At 41.3% G+C, this 18,598-nt stretch overlaps 1 protein-coding gene across 2 annotated transcripts in view; it reads right to left on the bottom strand.

Moving 5' to 3' along the window:
* The window catches only part of PLCXD3 (phosphatidylinositol specific phospholipase C X domain containing 3), a 190,129-nt gene extending 172,298 nt beyond the window's left edge, over positions 1 to 17,831 (bottom strand). Inside the window, exon 1 of one of the 2 annotated variants that reach the window (XM_043488895.1) lies at positions 17,491 to 17,831. In XM_043488895.1, the coding sequence (XP_043344830.1) occupies positions 17,491 to 17,593 (103 nt within the window). In that variant the 5' untranslated portion in view covers positions 17,594 to 17,831. Of the gene's footprint in view, positions 1 to 16,794; positions 17,012 to 17,490 lie in introns of those variants that run through there. The other variant, XM_043488894.1, reaches the window with a different exon arrangement.
* Positions 17,832 to 18,598: the final 767 nt, after the last annotated feature.

Here is an 18,598-nt window from a genome sequence, read left to right as displayed (position 1 = left end):
AATTGTCAGTGAAGAGAATCTTGGAAAAATGAAGACTGCTACTCAAGACCTAGGAGTTTTATTCTGGATATAAGACCTAATTTAAAAAAAAAATTCTTAGGTTTTAAAACCTGACAGCTCTCTGTATTCATCACCTAATACATCTTTGAGCACAAGTCCTTAATCTCTCTGTTCACATGTCTGTAAAATGGGAACAGTATTGACTGCACAGGGTTATTATAAGAGTTAGAGTTAATATGTGTAAGTTCTTGTCAGAAGACAGGCCCTTGATAAATGGCAGTTATTCCTGTGATCTTTTCCTATGATATTACTAAATAGTACTTTCAGCTGCATCTCCTGAAACTGTAGTTCTGCCTGTGAGAGAGCTTTTCAGCCTACTGAAAATGAATCGGATTATACTTTTGGAATCACAGGTAAAAAGCAAAACCAACAACTGTCTTTTACCTCTGAAACAACTTCCTCAGACTCCCATGATGCAGTGACCTTAAAATTCAGCAAATGCTCCCCAACCAGATCAACAGCTTCCCAAAGGGACAGGAAAAAGGATAAATACTTTTTTATTACCTTGGTCAGTGCCTGAAACTGAGCCTGAAACTAAGTCAAGAGTGTAATATGATTGCAAGCAAATTCAGGAGGCCTGGAAGGAGGCTGTATAAGAAACGAGGCAAGTGGAACAAGGTTAAAGAAAGAGAGAAATACTTCTATGATGAGCTCCTCAGCCACAGCCCACCTCCCTTCTCCTATGTTTTGACATGGAAAGAAGGGAATAAGTCTACAAAAACATCCCTGTGGAAGATGGTAAAGTCAGGCCTTCATCTGCTATAGGAACTACCTAGAATAAACCCTGAAATCTGCTCTATTTAATTGGCTCTTCAGGGCCACTCCACGGGAACAATAGCCTAAGAGTACTTTGGGAGTATAGGATTGGTCCCAACCATTGTGCTTGTTTTCCACATTTTAATGTGAAAACAAAAATGAAGTCCTCCAAAGGAACTTATTAGAACCTAGATCTTGGGTATTTCAACAAAAATCAACATGATTCCCCTGGTTTAGGTAAATCCTACAAAAGGGTCGTTTTCTCTGGGGTTGCTCCCAGTCTCCTGTCTACTACTTGAATGGAATTATGCAATCAAGCTTGTCTACCTATTTCCAACCCCTAGAACAGCCTGGACAGGCTTCTCTGGTGGCTCAGTGGTAAAGAATTTGCCTGCCAGTGCAGGAGATGTAGGTTTGATCCCTAGCTCAGGGAAGATTCCCTGGAGAAGAAAATGACAGCCCACTCCAGTGTTCTTGCCTGGGAAATCCCATGGACAGAGGCGCCTGGAGGGCTAGAGTCCATGGGGTCTCAAGGAATTGGACATGACCAAGTCACTAAACAACAATCACAAACCACTGGTGTCTTCCTTCATGGCTCAGATGGTAAAGAATCTACCCACAATGCAGGAGACCTAGGCTCGATCCCTGGGTTGAGAAGGTCCCCTGGAGGAGTGAACAGCTACCCGCTCCAGTATTCTCGTCTAGAGAATTCTATGAACAAAGGGGGAAAACAGAGGGTGAGATGGTTGGATGGTATCACCAACTCAATGGACATGACTTTGTGCAAACTCTGGGAAATAGGAAAGCCTCGTGTGCAGCAGTCCATGGGGTCACAAAGAATCAGACATGACTTAGCAACTGGATCATGAAAAACAACAGAACAGCCTGGAACATATTCCATATTTAGTATGAATTTCTGAATGAATGAATCCTATTCTTGTTCAAGTTATAATGTGATGCCACTGATGCCATCCAAGAAGAGAAATTGACCTTGGCAGGTAACTCTGGGCCATGTGAATCCTAAATTTTCCCAAACCCAGGGAGATGTTTCCAATATAAGGAATTTGAAAGCATCCGTATATTATTTCATTAACCCTCACCAGCAGGGTACCTGAAAGGACAAAGTGCATTAGTCAGATATCACACTAAAGAAAAAGACCTAAGAAGTTAATATGATTTGGCCATCTTCAATCAGTGAAATCATGAATGAAATACAAAGAGGGAAAAATAAGATTATTAGCCTCATAGCCAGGAGCAATGCTTTTTCTTGATGTTAGAGCCTTAAAGAATTACAAACACTGCAGAAAACTGTATAGCAAGCCTCCAGGCACTTATGTCAAAAACTATAAAACTTGATCTGACTGCGCAAGTTTTTTTCTCAATTGTAGTTAAAAAAAAAAAAAAGCAAACATAAACGTACAGTCTTAACCACTTTTAACTGTACATTTCAATACTGTCAAGAATATTCACACTGTTGTACAAAAGGTCTCCAGAACTTTTTCATCTTGAAAAACTAAAACTCTATTCACACTAAACAACTCTCCAGTGTTCCCTCCTCTGAACTAGCTCCTGGCAACCATTATTCTACTCTTTGATATTTATTGTTGCCACATTCTATAGTGCACCCCACTGAATTGTTGGAACAGTCCTTAGATGAACAGTCCATTAACATAACGAAATGCCTGGAGAGTGAGCTGGCTTTAAGGAAAAAAATAGTCTTCAAAACATTTTGTATCTCAAGCTTGTTGTTGTCGCCTTCAGGAACTTTGATGGAAGTCAGGTCCTTCGGGTCATTCTGGCATCTTGACTTTAGGAAAGGCCCAGGGGATGCCAATGTGTGTAAGGGTAATGGAATGGTTGCAGCTGGGAGTCTGCACCTCTTCTGTCACAAGAGGTCAGTTTCAGTAATTACACTGACACAAGAGAAAAATCAGTTCTACCTACTGATATGCCAAACTATTATTCTTAATCTAATAGCCCTGGAAATAATAGTCAGGTGTTAAAATAGGTTTTGTTCCTGCTGTATTCAATTTTCAGTTTATATGCTGTCTGTTAGGAGAGGTTGCTAAATTCTACCAGGCAATTAAAACAATAAGTAAAACTTTACAAAAAATGAAGGGGAAAGACCAGAAATATGCTACAGGTAGAGAATGGGTTAAGGGAGAAATAGTGATCAGTGATTTGATTCGTACAATCATAAAAGTGAATACAATTCTTACTCATGTTTTCATATAAGAAACTGATGTTATGAGACACTAAGTAACCTATCCATGGGGCATTCCTGGTGGCTCAGTGATAAAGAATCTGCCTGTGATGCAGGCGATGTGGGTTTAATCCTGAGTTAGGAAGATCCCCTGGAGGAGGGCATGGCAACCCACTCCAGTATTCTTGCCTGGGAAATCCCATGGACAGAGGAGCCTGGCAGGCTATAGTCCATGGGGTCTCAAAAGAGTCAGACATGACTTAGCAACTAAACAACAACAACCTATCCATTATCACAGTGTCATAGAAGCAGAAAAGGCGTTAGAGGTCATCTGGATCAAATACTTTGTATTAATAAATGCAGATGTTCGGAAGATGACCATTCAGCCTCTTTTTACACACTTCTCCTAGAGAGGGTAAGTTCATTGCTTAAAAATCACATTGATAAAAGGTTTTTCCTTGTCTTTTAGCTTTCCAAAAGCATCATCCCTTTAAGTTCTATTTTGTGGTTGCTTTAATTTAGAACTTCATAGACCTCTCCATGTGTCTGAAGAGAGTTGGCTATATTCCCCTGTAAGGTGGTTTCCAGAAACCCCCCACAATCCCAACCCCTTGCTCCTGCAAAACTCTGCAACTTTCCACAGTATCCTTGCAAGTTGGAGGCCCAGAACAGAGCTCCATGTTGCAGATGGCTCTGCCCAGTATAGGGTCAGCCAGGCTATTACACCCCTTGCTCTGTGAACTACAACTGGTGTAGCAGCCCACTTGTGCGCACATGTGATTGTGTGTACTGCCACTGACAGTCAGCTCCCTGTTGACTACACGCCCTAGGTCTTTTTATCACAGATCACAGTTAAGTCAAGTTTCTATGGACCTGCTCTTACATATTTTATATTTCAAAATTTTTTCAGTTTCACTCTTGTTAAAGCTTGTCAAAATAACTCCAATTAATCTTCAAGTTTAAAAATCAATTTAAAATTTAGGCTCTGTTGCCTCATGTATCAGCTTGTAACAACCAGGAGTTTTCTCATCAATCACAGTGAAAGAGAGCTCAGTCAGGCACAAGGTGTTCAGGGACCGGGTGGGACTGGGAAGAATCATACAGAATTTTTCTCCTAGGATCTGGGTATAGCCTGGGACTAAGAACTTAATCTTACAGTGAAAAGTCTAATCATCTAAGATGGTGTCCAAAGCTCTGACTTGGACAAGTAAACTTCATATGAGGAAGTTTCAGTATGTCTGAGGTTTCCCTGTGTTTCTGAGAAATCTGCTTGTAGGTTTCTTAACGGTCTCTATCCATATGTTAGACCCTCTTCCCTCTGCTGGATCAAAAGTATTGCTGGCCACTATCCTCTCTGGATATGGATATCCTCCCAATCAGTTGCCACTGGGTCTACCTGGCCAACATCTCCACCTGTGGGAAGTTCCATTCCTCGCTCTGGGCTACTCATGTGTGCCGCTCCCATGACAGTTGATTTTTCAGTATCCAGCTGTATCAGAAGCTGAGTTCTAGATGCAAGAAGAAAACTGATGAAATGAAACAGTCCTCCTCACATTCCCTGATCCAAAGGCTGAACTGGTCCTGGAGCCTAAGGCAGGGCTGAGCCTGCAAAGGAAAAAGTCAACAAGCTGTGACTAAAGGGAGGTGAGGGAAAAGGATCTTTAAAGAACCACCTTGTTAGCAAATAAATGAAGTGAATTATACACGATGGAATGATAAAAAAAAAAAAAAGAGTTACATTTATTGACCATTATTCTGTGACAAGTATACTACATATTTGATTGATTCCTCACAACAGAGGATGTGAGGTTGGTACTATCATCTCCATTTTGGAACTGAGGAAATTGTAACTCGGAGGGTTTTCAGTGGCTCCTCTGAGTCAGCTGGTAAACAGCAGAGCCACGGTTTGAGGCAAGTCTGTCCACAACACTAACTGCTGAGCAGTTTTACAGATGTAACACCACAGAACCAGTGGAGTTAACTGACTTGTCCATCACTTGGTTGTAGATCCAGGACTGCAGTCAGGGTCCCCTGCCTCCCAGCTGATGCACTTTTCACAGGAAGGGTGAGCCCTTATCATCACTTCCTTTTTTATTCACTTACACATCATTCAGATATTACCATATGAAGTTGTTGGGGTCTATTTTTCCTCTTTTGGACACTGTGACATTTGCATTATCTTTATACCTCCATTTTCACAATCTCTAGAAATGATTGCTTACGTCTGTAATATTTTATCATCTCCCCTCTTTAGTATCTAGAGATAACATTGCCTTAGCACAAAAGCTTGAACACACATTTGAAAACATTTTTTATTACAATCTTCTCTATTTTCTTCTGCTTCCCTTGTGCCTCAGCTGGTAAAGGATCTGCCTGCAATGTGGGAGAACTGGGTTCGATTCCTGGGTTGGGAAGATCCCCTGGAGAAGGGAAAGGTTACCCACTCCAGTATTCTGGCCTGGAGAATTCCATGGACTAAGTTCATGGGGTCACAAAGAGTTGGACATGACTGAGCAACTTTCATGTTCACTTTCTGTTTTGTTCTGAAGATAATTCATCGGGATTGAAAATTACAAGTGAAACATGAGTAGGTAACATCATGTTTGCCAGGCCTTCTTAGACACTTTATACATATCCTTATTTAATCCTTACAACAACTTAAGAAGTATTATACCCATGAAGTACTCATAATAGCTTATGAAGTACTGTTATTATCCTCATGTTTTAGCTGAGAATACTGAAGCACAGAGCTAGTAAATGTCAAAGCTAGGCTACAAACCTCAGGTATTTGAAACCAGAGCCTGCATTTTTAAAGGATCTCCTCTGCCTAAATTAACAGTTCTTATTTCATTTTATCATTTGTTCATTTCACACTGTACACTAACACACAACAATGAAAACCTGTTATAATAAATGCATTTAGTAAAGTTGCAGGATCAAAGTCAACATATGAAGATCACCTTTATTTCTATACACTAAAAATCAACACTCCAAAAGGAAATTAAGAAAACAATCTTAGATATAATAGCATCAAAAAGAATAAAATATTTAAAAATAAACTTAACCAAGGATGTGAAAGAATTGTTCTCACAAAACATGTATGAAAGAATTTAAACAAGACTCAAATAAAAGGAAACCCCTTGTTGGTGGATGGAAGACTTAGTATTGTTAAAGTGCCCGAATTATCTAAGGTAATCTAATAGATTTAAAGCAACTCCTATCAAAATCCCAATGGCATTTTATTTTTACAGAAATATAAAAAAACAATGCTAAAATTAATGTGGAACCACAAAGGACTCTGAATAAACAAAACAGCCTTGAGACAGAAGAACAAAGCTGGAGGCATCACATTTTGCATTTCAAAACATATTACAGAGATAAAGTAATCAAAGAAGTATGATGCTAGCACAAAGCCAAACAAATAGACCAATGGAGCAAAATGTACACAGAAGTAGACTCATACATATACAGTCAACTGATCTTTGACAAAAGTGTCGAGAATACACAACGATGAATGGTTCGTCTCTTCAACAAATGTGTTGGGAAAAACGGGTATCTGCATGCAGAAAAATGAAACTGGACCATACACTAATAAGTTCAAAATGAACTGAAGATCTAAATGTAAGACCTAAAACTGTAAAATTTCTATAAGAAAACATGAGGGAAAAGCTTCTAGACATTGATCTTGGCAATGTGTTCTTGAATATGATATAAAAAGTATAGAAAACAAAATAGAAGATAAACAAGTGGGACTATATAAAACTAAAGAACTTCTGCAGAACAAAGGGAGTAATCATCAGAGTAAAAAGGCAACCTATGAAATGGGGGAAAATATTTACAAATCATATATCTGTAAGGGATTAATTTTCAAAATACATCATTGTCTTACCACCAAGTAGCAAGATAACAAATAATCCAATTAAAAATGCCAAAAGACTTGAAAGACATTTCTTCTAAAAAGACATACAAATGACCAATAGGTACATCAACAGATGTACTATTCAAGGTCACAAATCATCAAGGAAATAAAAATCAAAACCACACTGAGATATAAACCCACACCTATTAGGATGGTAATTATTAAAAAAAAAAAAACCACAAAAATAAGTATTGGTGAAGATATGGAGAAATTGGAAACTTGTTCACTATTGGTAGGAATGTAAAACGATGTAGCTGCTACAGAAAACAATAATGCAATTTCCTCAAAATGTTAAAAATAGAACTGCTATGTGACCCAGCAATCCTACTTCTGGGTATTGAACCAAAAGAATTTTAAAAGGCTATTAAAGAGATATTAGCACCCCTATGTTCATTGCACCATTATTCACAATAGTCAAGATACAGAAACGACCTAAATGTCCACTGAAAGATGAATAAACATGCAATGGGACATTACCCAGCTGTGAAGAAAGAAAGAAGTTTCTGCTATATATTGCAACATGAATGAACACCATGCTAAGCAAAATATCCAGTCACAAAAGGATAAATACTACACTATTCTGCTTATATGAGGTAGGTATCTATTTCATCAAAGGAAAAGGTAGAATGGTGGCTGCAGGGGCTGCTGGGAAGAGAAGTGATGAGTTGCTGTTTAATGGGTATAACATTCCAGTCATGCAAGATGAAAAAGTTATAGAGATTTTCTATATACCTTTGTGCTTAGAACTAAGAATACTAAACATTTAAAAAATCATTAAGAGGATAAATCTTATGTCATGTGTTTTTTGACCACACATACACACATACACACACTCACACACCCAAGTGTCTCAAGGAGCCGAAAGAGGAAAATGTTTCAAGAAGAGTGTGGTCAGTCACATCAAATAATGTTGAAAAGTCAAATAAAATGATAAAGAATTAATTACTCATTAGCTTTATCAAAAAAAAATCACTGGCAACCTTGACAATAACAATTTTAGTTCAGTGGTAGTGAAATAACATTAATATGGGGTAGGCAAGGAAAGGAAATAACAACCTGAAGACAGAGGCAATGCTTTCACAAATATCAGAGAAATAGCACAGTGGATAGAGGCACAGATGTGGAGTCAAGGGAGATTTTTATTTCATTAAGAAAGGTAATAAAGTATGATTGTGTGGTGACTGGAATGATCCGGCAGTGGTAGAAAAAAATAATTATGCGGGAGAGGGAATAAACTGGGGATCAAACTTAGGAGATCTGAATGAAGGGGATCCAGACCACAAGTAGAGAGCCTGGATTCAGTCAGAAAAAGGTCCATGACTTCTTACCTAAAGAAAATGCAGAATGTACAGAAATAGATGCAAGTGGGTTGATGGGTTAATGGTGGGAAACTGAGAAAGTTCATGTCTGTTTGCATCTATTTTTTTCCTGTAAAATAAGAGATGAAGTCATAAGTTTAGAGTGGGGTGGGAAGGAGATACTGATTTGAGAAGTAAGAAGAGGTATGAAGTTATTATCTCAGAGAGTAGAAAATTGAATTTACTATTGATGTGTAAGATTCATGGTGGGAGATTTCTAGTTAGTGGAACCATCCAGGCTGTGTACTTCAGTAATATTTAACCATTGGAGTTTTCTGGGATTGGAATATTTTTTAAAAAATGTTTTACTAAGTTGGACTTTTTTTCCAAGGAAGCAGAACAGAAAAGAGTAAGACAAGAGAATTAAGGACATTTTCAAGAGTTAAACTCTAATGCTGGATCATATAGAACTGACGCAAATAGAAATGAGAACACAAGGGGTGACAGTTCCGTAGCCTTCCCTTCTAGCAACTCTCAAAGCAGAAGCTTTACAACCCCTTGACCAATTTTCTTCTCTCAGAAAAGGCCAGGGCAGGTCATAGCAGGAGTGTGCTTAGGATTAATTCTGTATTAAGGCAGCCTAGGGCTTCCCTGGTGGCTCAGAGGATAAAGCGTCTGCCTTCAATGCAGGAGACCCAGGTTCGAGCCCTGGGTCAGGAAGATCCCCTGGAGAAGGAAATGGCCACCCACTCCAGTACCCTTGCCTGGAAAATCCCATGGACGGACAAGCCACGGTAGGCTACAGTCCATGGGGTCCCAAAGAGTCGGACATGACTGAGCGACTTCACTTCCACTTTTTCACTTTCAAGACAGCCTAGGTCCTCCTTCTCCTCCTCTTCCTCCTCCTCCTCCACATGGCAACAGAGGAATATATGTCAGAGATGAGCATTGAGATAGGTTCCCATTTGCCCATGAGGACTCCTTCAAGTACATCTTCCTCTGCATCAGCCAACAAGCCAAAGGAGACCTACAGGGAAGCCTCCCAGGCAACTAAGACTGTCATTCATTCACTGGAGTCCACTTTCCTTCATGAAATAAAAATTCTCCAAGTGAATCAAGGAACACAACCATCATTTACAATGTTGACCAAGGATAAACATGACTGCTTCATAAAAATTAGTTCAAAAGAAGAATTCTTTCATGTGAAACATAAAATTAGTTGACATTAAAGATGGAGTAGTCTAAGAGTCATCCACTTCCAGGATCCATAAAGAAAAACAGACACAAAACAAGAGCACATGTAACAAAGCAGTGGGCCATCTGTTTCAGTACCTGATCTCCGGAGGTGACTAATCCTGGCAGTTTCTCAAGAATGTTTAACCATCTCCTCCTGCCTCTCTTCCTGACCCATCTTCCTCTCTTAACAGAGCATAATAAAAGCATATGGTGCTGTAGAAAGTGTCTGGTTGCTGAATTTCATCTGAATCATGGTAAATTTCTCTCTCACATTTTCTTGCCTTTTAGAGTATATGACTTACATATTTTCCTGGTCCCCAGTCTTCAGAGACTGATCCTAACCCTTGAGAGACAGGTAATAGAATCTATAAGCTTCTTGAGGATAATAAATTACATGATTGTACCTAGAAGTTCCTTGAGTGTCCATGGGCAGTAGTTATAGATAAGTCTCATTGGTGGTAACATTAATAGGTAAAATATCCATATTAACAGAGCTGATCCCTTTAACCAATGATAATTAAAATGCACACCTATGTGTATATGAGACTTAACCTTCTCTTGAAGGCTCAGAGTACATCAATTACTTTATTTATGTGCTTTAAAGCATGGAGGTGTTAGTAATTACTTTAGGTCTATCAGATGATTTGGCTCTATTTACACTGTCCCAGGTTGCTCACTGGGGACAGTATGGATCCAGCTGTGTTGTTACCCTGGATCTGCCTGGAGGAATGATTAATTAGGTAGCCCCAGAGGCCTACTTAGAGGATCTATTAAGAAGATTCTCAAAAAAGAAGTTATCTTAACAGAAAATTGATACACCTATGGGCGTGCACACACACATACACACACATGTACATGTGCATGCAGAGAGTGAATTAACACTGAGAGTGATGCAGAGTACAGAATAAAATCTGTCCTACATATTGTCCTCTGCCTGGCCCTCATAAACTCATTCCTAAGTCCTAGGGCAAGGTGGCAGCACCAAAAGAATCAACATAAATCAAAGAACTCTTTTGCTGGCATCCATACAAAGCAAAAGGATTGACAGGAGCTGGCAGTGTTGGCACTCAGGGTTTCAGTGGTGATGGCAGACAGAGTCAGCAGTAAGATTGGCATCCACACTTTCCACAGCAGGGGACCCAGCTCTGGGAGCCTTTGACCACAGTGGGATCCTATCCAATGCCCTTTTCACACATTAATGTCCTCAATGCTGGGCCTTCGCAGACATAGCACAGGCTCTGGTGGGACTGCCAACAGCAGTGGTGTTCTGAGTATAAAACTACAGAAGTTCAGTTCCTCTGCATGTCAAAGCAGCAAAAATGACAACTCCCCATAACCTCCCCAAAACAGGAAAGAAGGAAAATTGCAGTGTGTGATAGCCCATAAAATTGGTTTATAAAAACATATTTAAGAATTTGTCCAGAGATTTCTAGAACTATTTGGAAGTCCATGCAGGAGGTACTTGAGAGGGATCAAAACTGACAATTAAGATAACTCTGATTTTACTTTGGGACTTATAGAGTTTAGGGAACATTACCTTTTATGTCCTATATCCTTATTTATTAATCTTCCCACAAAAATATTGCCTATTTTTATAGCTAATATATGTCACTCAACAGTTTTACTCTTCCTCTTTGTAACTTATTCTTTCTATTTTGATTAGGCAGGGTTAGAATTACACAGGAGAAAATAAACACTACATAAGGATATGAAAACTCTTCATATGAGTAACGTGTGTGAGCTGTAACATATAAATGTATCTATTTTAGCAACTTGAAGTTTCTTTTTTAAAATTTAACTCTTTCAGAGCCTGGATTATGCTAAATAATTAAAATAAAGTGAGTTACAACCACAGTTATGTATGTTTCAAATTCATGTAAACCATGATTTAAATAAATGAGGTATGGTTTACAAATACAAAGACTGATCATGTTCTTCCTATTAAAAAACAATTCACCATTTACCTTTGTGCTTGATGGCTTTCTGGTGCTGACTGTTACTACAGTTTGCGTTTATGATGCCACTATTACCTCAAAGGGGCTTGAAAAGTTGTGCTGTGTTGTGCTCAGTCGATCAGTCATGTCCAACTCTTTGCGACCCCATGGACTGTAGCTCACCAGGCTCCTCTGTCCAAGGGATTCTCCAGGCAAGAGTACTGGAGTAGGTTGCTATGCCCTCCTCCAGGAGATCTTCCCAACCCAGGGATCAAACCCAGGTCTCCCTCTTGGCAGGCAGATTCTTTACTGTCTGAGCCACCAAGGAAACTTATAGATAAGGTGAACAAACCTGTGGCCTATAAATACAACAAAAGTAGCTGGTCCTATGACACAACAAAAATGATATCAAATGGACAAAGAACCAAGTTAGGAGTGTCTCCTAACTTGTCATTAGTGACCACTAGCATCACCAGATGGGCTGAATTTAAGTGCTGTTGATGGCTGGTATCAAAGAGCATCAGAACTTTAAGGAAATGAGGGGGAAGGTTTCACATTTATCACAATGACCCAATTTGAACACTTAAAAAGCAATTAAATCATTTTTATTGTTCAAGGTGCATGGTGAACTGTAATGTCAGTTATCAGAAATGTTCCCAACCTGGGCCATTAGCCTTGAGTCAGATATGGGGCTCTGGCTCTACGCCTAAATGTAAATTTGAACATTCACAGATAGACTTCATGGTCCATTAGAAAGAGCTCAACCAAACAAGTATATTTAAATTTGACTCTGCCACTTACATAAAGGTTTCCCTTAGAGATACCCTAAGCAGTGTTTCTCAAACTTTAAATGTGTATGCAGTCACCTGGGGATCTTGTTAACATACAGTTTGGGATTAAATCAGTCTGAGGGCTGGGGTCTGAGGTGCTGTATTTCTACCAAGCACCCATGTTCGCCGATGCTGCTGGTCCCTGGATCAACTTTGAGCAGCTAGGCCTGAGGAGATTATTGACAGAACATGTGAAAGCATGTGTGTTCATGAGAAAACACTTTGTAAACTGTAAAATGACACAAGTATCACTTTATATTAATTAGTAATAGTTGGTGATTCAGTTCAATTCAACAAGGAAGAGCCCCAATAGGATAAATTAAGTTAGTTCTAATAAGGTGGATGGACCTAGAGCCTATTATACAGAGTGAAGCAAGTCAGAAAAACAAACATATATTAACACATATATATGGAATCTAGAAAGATGGTACAGATGAACCTTTTTGCAGGGCATCAGTGGAGACGCAAACATAGAGAATAGACTGTAGACACAACAGAAGAAGGAGAGGGAAGGATGAATTGAAGGAGCAACATTGAAACATATACACTACCATGTGTAAAATTTATAGCTAATGGAAATTAGCTGTATGATACAGGAAGCTCAAACCTGATACTCTGTGACAACCTAGGAGAGGTGGGATGGGGTGGGAGGTGGGAGGGAGATTCAAGAAGAAGAGGACATATGTAAACCTATGCCTGATTCATGTTGATGTATGGCAGAAACTAACACAATATTGTAAAGCAATTATGCTCCAATTAAAATTTTTCAAAAGTGTAAAAAATTATGTTCCAGATATTTAAGTTTTTTCTTTTTAGCAAAATCAAAACAAAACTGGGAACTGAACAGGCAGCACAAGAAAGCTAGTCATTTTAAACAATTTTGTTGCTTTTTGATTGCTTTGAATAAGACTAACTTCCATATCACTATAAGGACTAAAATGATGTGGGGAAATGCCCTGCTTTCTAAAAGAAACTTGTACAATTAGACCCAGTTCCAGACTTGCCCTGACAATCTTATCTCATCCTAATCAAAACAGAAATAGTAAATGACAAGGAAAAGGAAAACAGTTGGCTCTAGGAACAACAAGAAGAGATCACTGTGAGGAAAGAAATTAAAAACTGATAAAAGCCAACACAGGATCACAGAAGTCAGAGCTATTTTAAACATATCTCGTTTCCCTAAGTAACACTTTCCTTTATCATTGGTGTTAGCATTTCCTGGAAGAGTGTACAAAATCTGCAAGAACATTGATTTCTAAAGCATTTCTGTGTTCCTTATCTAAAGTACAGTCAACAATTGCTGTTCAAGTTTTGGTTTGAAAACTGGCAAGGAGAGATCAAAGAAAGGCAGATGACTTCCAGTTGGTAGGTAAGTTTAATAATCAGGGAATGTACATAGGAAGTTTGTTTGGAAGCAGCTGCAAGATAAATGGATCTCTGTGCCTATTTAAAAGTTTATACAGAGGCCTTAACAAGGTTCAGCCATGTACACTGTCCAGATGGTCTCAATAACACATTGCTCTCTCAAGGCTGCTTCCTTGAAAATGGCTCCCACTGTGGAAATGATGGGCCAAAAGTGCATTTCAAGGACAGGGGAGAGGGTAAGCAAACTGACTGCCCAGGTCCCGCTCACAGGCCAACTGGTGGTCAACTCAGTAAACAACTCTGACACCAAGGAAACATACACTCCTTCTGAGGCTCTAGTCCCACAACACTAGCCAGTCTTTCAGTATTACATGGTCAACTTACTGTATTATGTGAAGAAGACTTTCATCATATATCAGCAAATGCATAACAGACCCTTCCCATTAAAACAAAAACCCTTCCTGATCTTTTAGATTTCAGACAGAATGACTCCTTGTCATAGATCCAGATCACCAACAATTTACCCAGATTAAGCAACAGCTTGCTTGCTCCCATGATGGATCTTTTTACAATGGTTCTGGCAGCACTGTGATTATAAAAGTTAAAACTCGGCTTTGAAGATGCCAGAAATTCATCAGACTCACCTTCACCTGAACTTGACACTTTGTCTCCCAGCTTCCACCCCTGTTTACCCTCTCTCACCTGTTTATGGTAACAGGATGGATCATTCATAGTCCAAAATGCCAGAATACTGCTAAGCAAGCATGTATGAATGAAAACTCAGTTTGGTGTCATCAGAGATAGGAAGAAAAGACAAATGAGACTGAAATCTGAGTAACTGTCAGGGTGTTTCAACAGTACCATTCCTCTGAAAAATAAAGTGAAAGTAAAACTACTAATACCGATTACTAACTTAATTCTTTAGGCCAGTCAATACCAAATCATGATGCCATTTAAATGCAAAACAGACACAGAAATTCGGATATGAAAGCATTCAATATGCAGACATCTTGAGAAACAGTTTAAAGATGCCAGAACTGCACACCTGGGGGGAATATCACACACCTGCAGATGGTTCTTTGCACTAGCTCTGGGTAATGCAGGTCAGCTGACCCAAAAGTATGGCTTCATAATTAGACAGCTCTTCACTCTCCAGTTGCTCCACCTAAGAAAACCTGAAGCTTAGAGGATGACTGAGCAGCCATTCCCTTCTACAGAAACACTTGTGTGGTACCATCAGGAGTGGTTTTAAATGGTGGAGATAATTACTTAATTCAAGCTGTAGCAACTGGCCAAGTAAACATGTAGCAGCCAGGAAGCTATTAGCATGATTTTAAGGCAATTATTCCATTAGCGTTTAATAGTCTCCAATTAGTCTTCCCTGACTATCAAAGTTTGAACATCTTTTTTTCCTCCAAAAATTCTTGCAGTTTGAGTAATGCAGAAAGGTACCAAATCCATTTTTAAACCTGAATTTATATGTGTAGACATGCCAAACCTACATTACACAATCATGGGGGAATTGAGGGATGCAGATGGGCAAAATAGGGTTTTTATCTCGGAATTATTGAGGATGAGAATGGAAAGCTTTGCAAGGGATCCACTTTAAGTATAAAACTAAGAGAAGTTAGGCAAGCAGTGGAAATTCCCACTGTGTCGAGTGCTATCATCATTGTGTCTGTACTGTAGAACTATCAGAATATCGAAGCCTTTGAACACAGATTTCCACCTTGTCCTGTGGGAACAAAAGAAAATTCCTTCCGCTCCTGCCAATGCCTTATTTCCTTGTCCTTTCAGCCTGATTAGTACTTGTTGCTGCTGAATCATCCAGATCCAAACCACAAAGCATTTCCCTCCAAAATTCCTAGATATTTTTTCTAAGGACCATATTTAAAGATCATATCACTGAACTGATAGCAGGTCATTTCCCTTCACTGAGATGCAACTTTCATGTCTGTGAAATGGAGTTAATACTTATCAGCATCACCTGCTTCACAAGGTTTGGGGAAGGATTATGTTATCTGGGTTATATGTTAGGACTTTGAAAAGTGAAGTATTATAAAAATGTATGTTAAATTCAGGCATGATATCATGCCATCCCTCAGAAGCTGCAATGTGAGCTTGAGCTTTTAACCTCCCTGTGTCTCTGGAGAGTCACCTGTCAGGAGGCTGGCGCCAGACTCTTGCCCTTCTTACCTTTTAGGCCTCCATAAATGCTCAGGTGAGACCATGTTAAAGTACCTGTCTAAAGATCAAATAAAAAGGAAGAAAAGGGGATAGGGATGCCTGCGGAAGTGAGAGTGGAATTTTGCCAACAAAGTTCTGTAGTTTCTACTGTCTCCTCCAAAAGAGCAATCCCTAGGCTCACCCGGGAGCAGGGTAAATGCAGAGCAGAGAAGCTGGCTTGTTCTCTTCCTTAGAGACACCTGGGCTCTTGGGAAATTCCCTCCTGGAGAAGGGCAAGAGGAGACAAACCCTTCTCTTCCAGGGCTGGCGCTCAGAGGGTAGCCTGTGTCTGTCATAACCGCCAAACATCCATTTGACTAAAGACCATTGATTTCAGTTACTGATCAATTCCAGGGCTACTGGTTAGAGACTTTCAAGAAAAAATTTTTTTTTCTTAAGCATGATTTCCCCCAGTGGCTGAGAGAGGGCGCCGGATGGGTAAGAGCTAGAGAAGGTAGACCAGAAGGTTGAACTTGATAACCCCCGCATAGCTCAAGGCAAGGGAAGAACTACCTGTAGGTATTTTGCCCTCTAATCGAGTCCTGGAAGGGTCAGGCGGGTCAGGGAGATAATCTGCACTCTCGGCCCAAGCGAAAAGTCAACAAAGTACGGCTGTGAACCCAGCTGTCACCGTGGGATACGGTCCTGAAACCACCGAGCCCCTGCACATTCGAACTAGGGTCTGCTGCGCTCCCGCCCCCAGAAACCTGCCCAGTCCTCTGGTCCAAGGCGCGCGCTTCGTGTTGAAGCGTCTGACCCCTCCAGGCTCTTCCTCGCTTTGCTCAGGCTTCCTTCTTTCTAGCCTCCCTGGACACCAGCGCAATCATCTTTTCCCCAAGATTTGCGGGTGAAGCCCACCCCTCCGTCGCATTTCACGCAGGTTCCCCTGCCCGGCTTCTGTCCCGAGTAACAAATGCACGGTCCACGAGGGTTCGCTTTCCTGACCCGCGCGCTGGACGCTGCTCACCGCCCTTGGACCAGAGTCCAGATGGTGACCACTCGGCCAGGCTGTCTAGGTCCACGCAGATCAGGAAACGGCTCCCCACATTCCTCTCCCCGCTTCGGCTCCAGGTCAAGGGCATCTATCAAGCCGCCGGCGGTCCCTGAACTTTCATCACTCTTCGGGAAGCGCTTTGTGTCTTTAAAGCAGACTAGGGACGAATATTAATGACTCGGGGAGCTTCTCACCGAGAAATCCACCAAATTCTCTTGATTCCGCGACAGAGATGGAGTCGGAGGTCCACGGGCCAGAGCCGAGCCCTTAGGACAGCGGCTCGCGCTCGCCGACCACCATCATCCCACAGCCCCAGAAATGGTCCCCAGACCCAAGTCTCCGGGGGGGAAGCTGGGGGGCGGGGGGGTTCCGAGGGGCCATCCTAGAGTCAAGCCTTTCCTCTGCCCCAGCCCTCTCGACACAACCTGCTTCAAAAACCCATGGAAAAGCAGTCACCTTGACTCCCCGCGCCACGGTCCCCAGAGGTTTGGGAAAGCGCTGGGAGGCCGGAGACGCCCAGGCACGCACTCGCCTGGCCCGAGACCCACCCGTGGAGATGAGTTTGCCTCCCGCGGGCATCTTGGCAAGTTACCACTTAGTGGGGATAAAGCAGGGCGGGGCAGGTGGAGCGGACGCCGAGCGCCCCGGCGGCAGCCTCTGAGCGCCTACCTGGGATGGCTAAATTGGTGAGGGGTATGCTGTGGATGCTCTCCGGCAGAGTTGCCATCCAGTCGGCGAATTTCAGCTCGTTCTTCCCTTGAGACGAGGCCATCGTGCGGTCGGTGTGCCGCGCGCTGGTCCTCACACTCCTCGGGCAGGCTGGCAGGCTGCTGCCGCTAATCCAATGTTTGCTCCCAGCCCCGCTAGAGTTTACACTCCGCTGTGCGCCACACCCACAGGATGGCGCAGACACATGCTAATTTTAATAATTATTCAAAACACCCCATGCTCCCTGAGTGCCTCCGCCAGACTCCGCTGGAGCTTTTGTTCCTGACGTCCGCGCTCAGCTTTCTGCTCTCTCCGCTCCCTCCCCGACTCCCTCCTCCCGTCTTATCCCTCCTATGCGTCTCTGTCTTTTCTCGCCATTTCTACAGCATTCCTTGGCTTCTTATTATTTATTATGTGCTTTTTTTTTTTAACTTGGTTCACACAGCTGTTTTGCCCACGATCTTGTTCGGCCCTTTAATGTGACTTATGTTTGAAAGACAATCTTCTGGTTGAAGCTAAGATCCTAGAAGACTTTGGGATGCTATCACCTCCCCCGAGCAGACTCTCTTACTGGCTTTCAGGACTTTCCATTCTTACTGAAGAGCTTTTCTTTTCGTAAGCTACAACAGGTTATTTCTTTCCTCAGCTGGGGCCGAGAGCCCTGCTGACAACAAAATGGTGGTCTTTCTTCACCACTTTGCCTAATTTTTGGAGTGGTTGACAAGTGTGCTGTCAGAAAAGATCAGTTAAGTTCTAGGTGGTACCTATTCAATCCCTGGCATCCTGTTCCAGTCATTTCAAGGTAAAGAAACACTTCGCCCCCATTTCCCTGAATATGAGAGATACGTGCTCTGTCTGTGGAGAAAACAGTTTATGTCCTCCCTCTGTCATTTTTGTGACACCCAGGATAAGACTAAAGCCTGATGCAAGAAGGAAATCACCACATTTCCCAGTGACATGTTGTAATTATTGCCTACTGGCAATACTGCTGCATTTGGTGGAATTTATTTGGCACCATTCAGAATGATCTGTGTGACTGTCTGAATTTTCATTCCTTGGCAGACTAGAG

This window comes from Cervus canadensis, chromosome 16 (assembly GCF_019320065.1).
Source record: "Cervus canadensis isolate Bull #8, Minnesota chromosome 16, ASM1932006v1, whole genome shotgun sequence".
In the NCBI taxonomy this organism is placed as follows: domain Eukaryota; kingdom Metazoa; phylum Chordata; class Mammalia; order Artiodactyla; family Cervidae; genus Cervus; species Cervus canadensis.
This window is presented reverse-complemented; position numbering and strand designations above follow the sequence as displayed.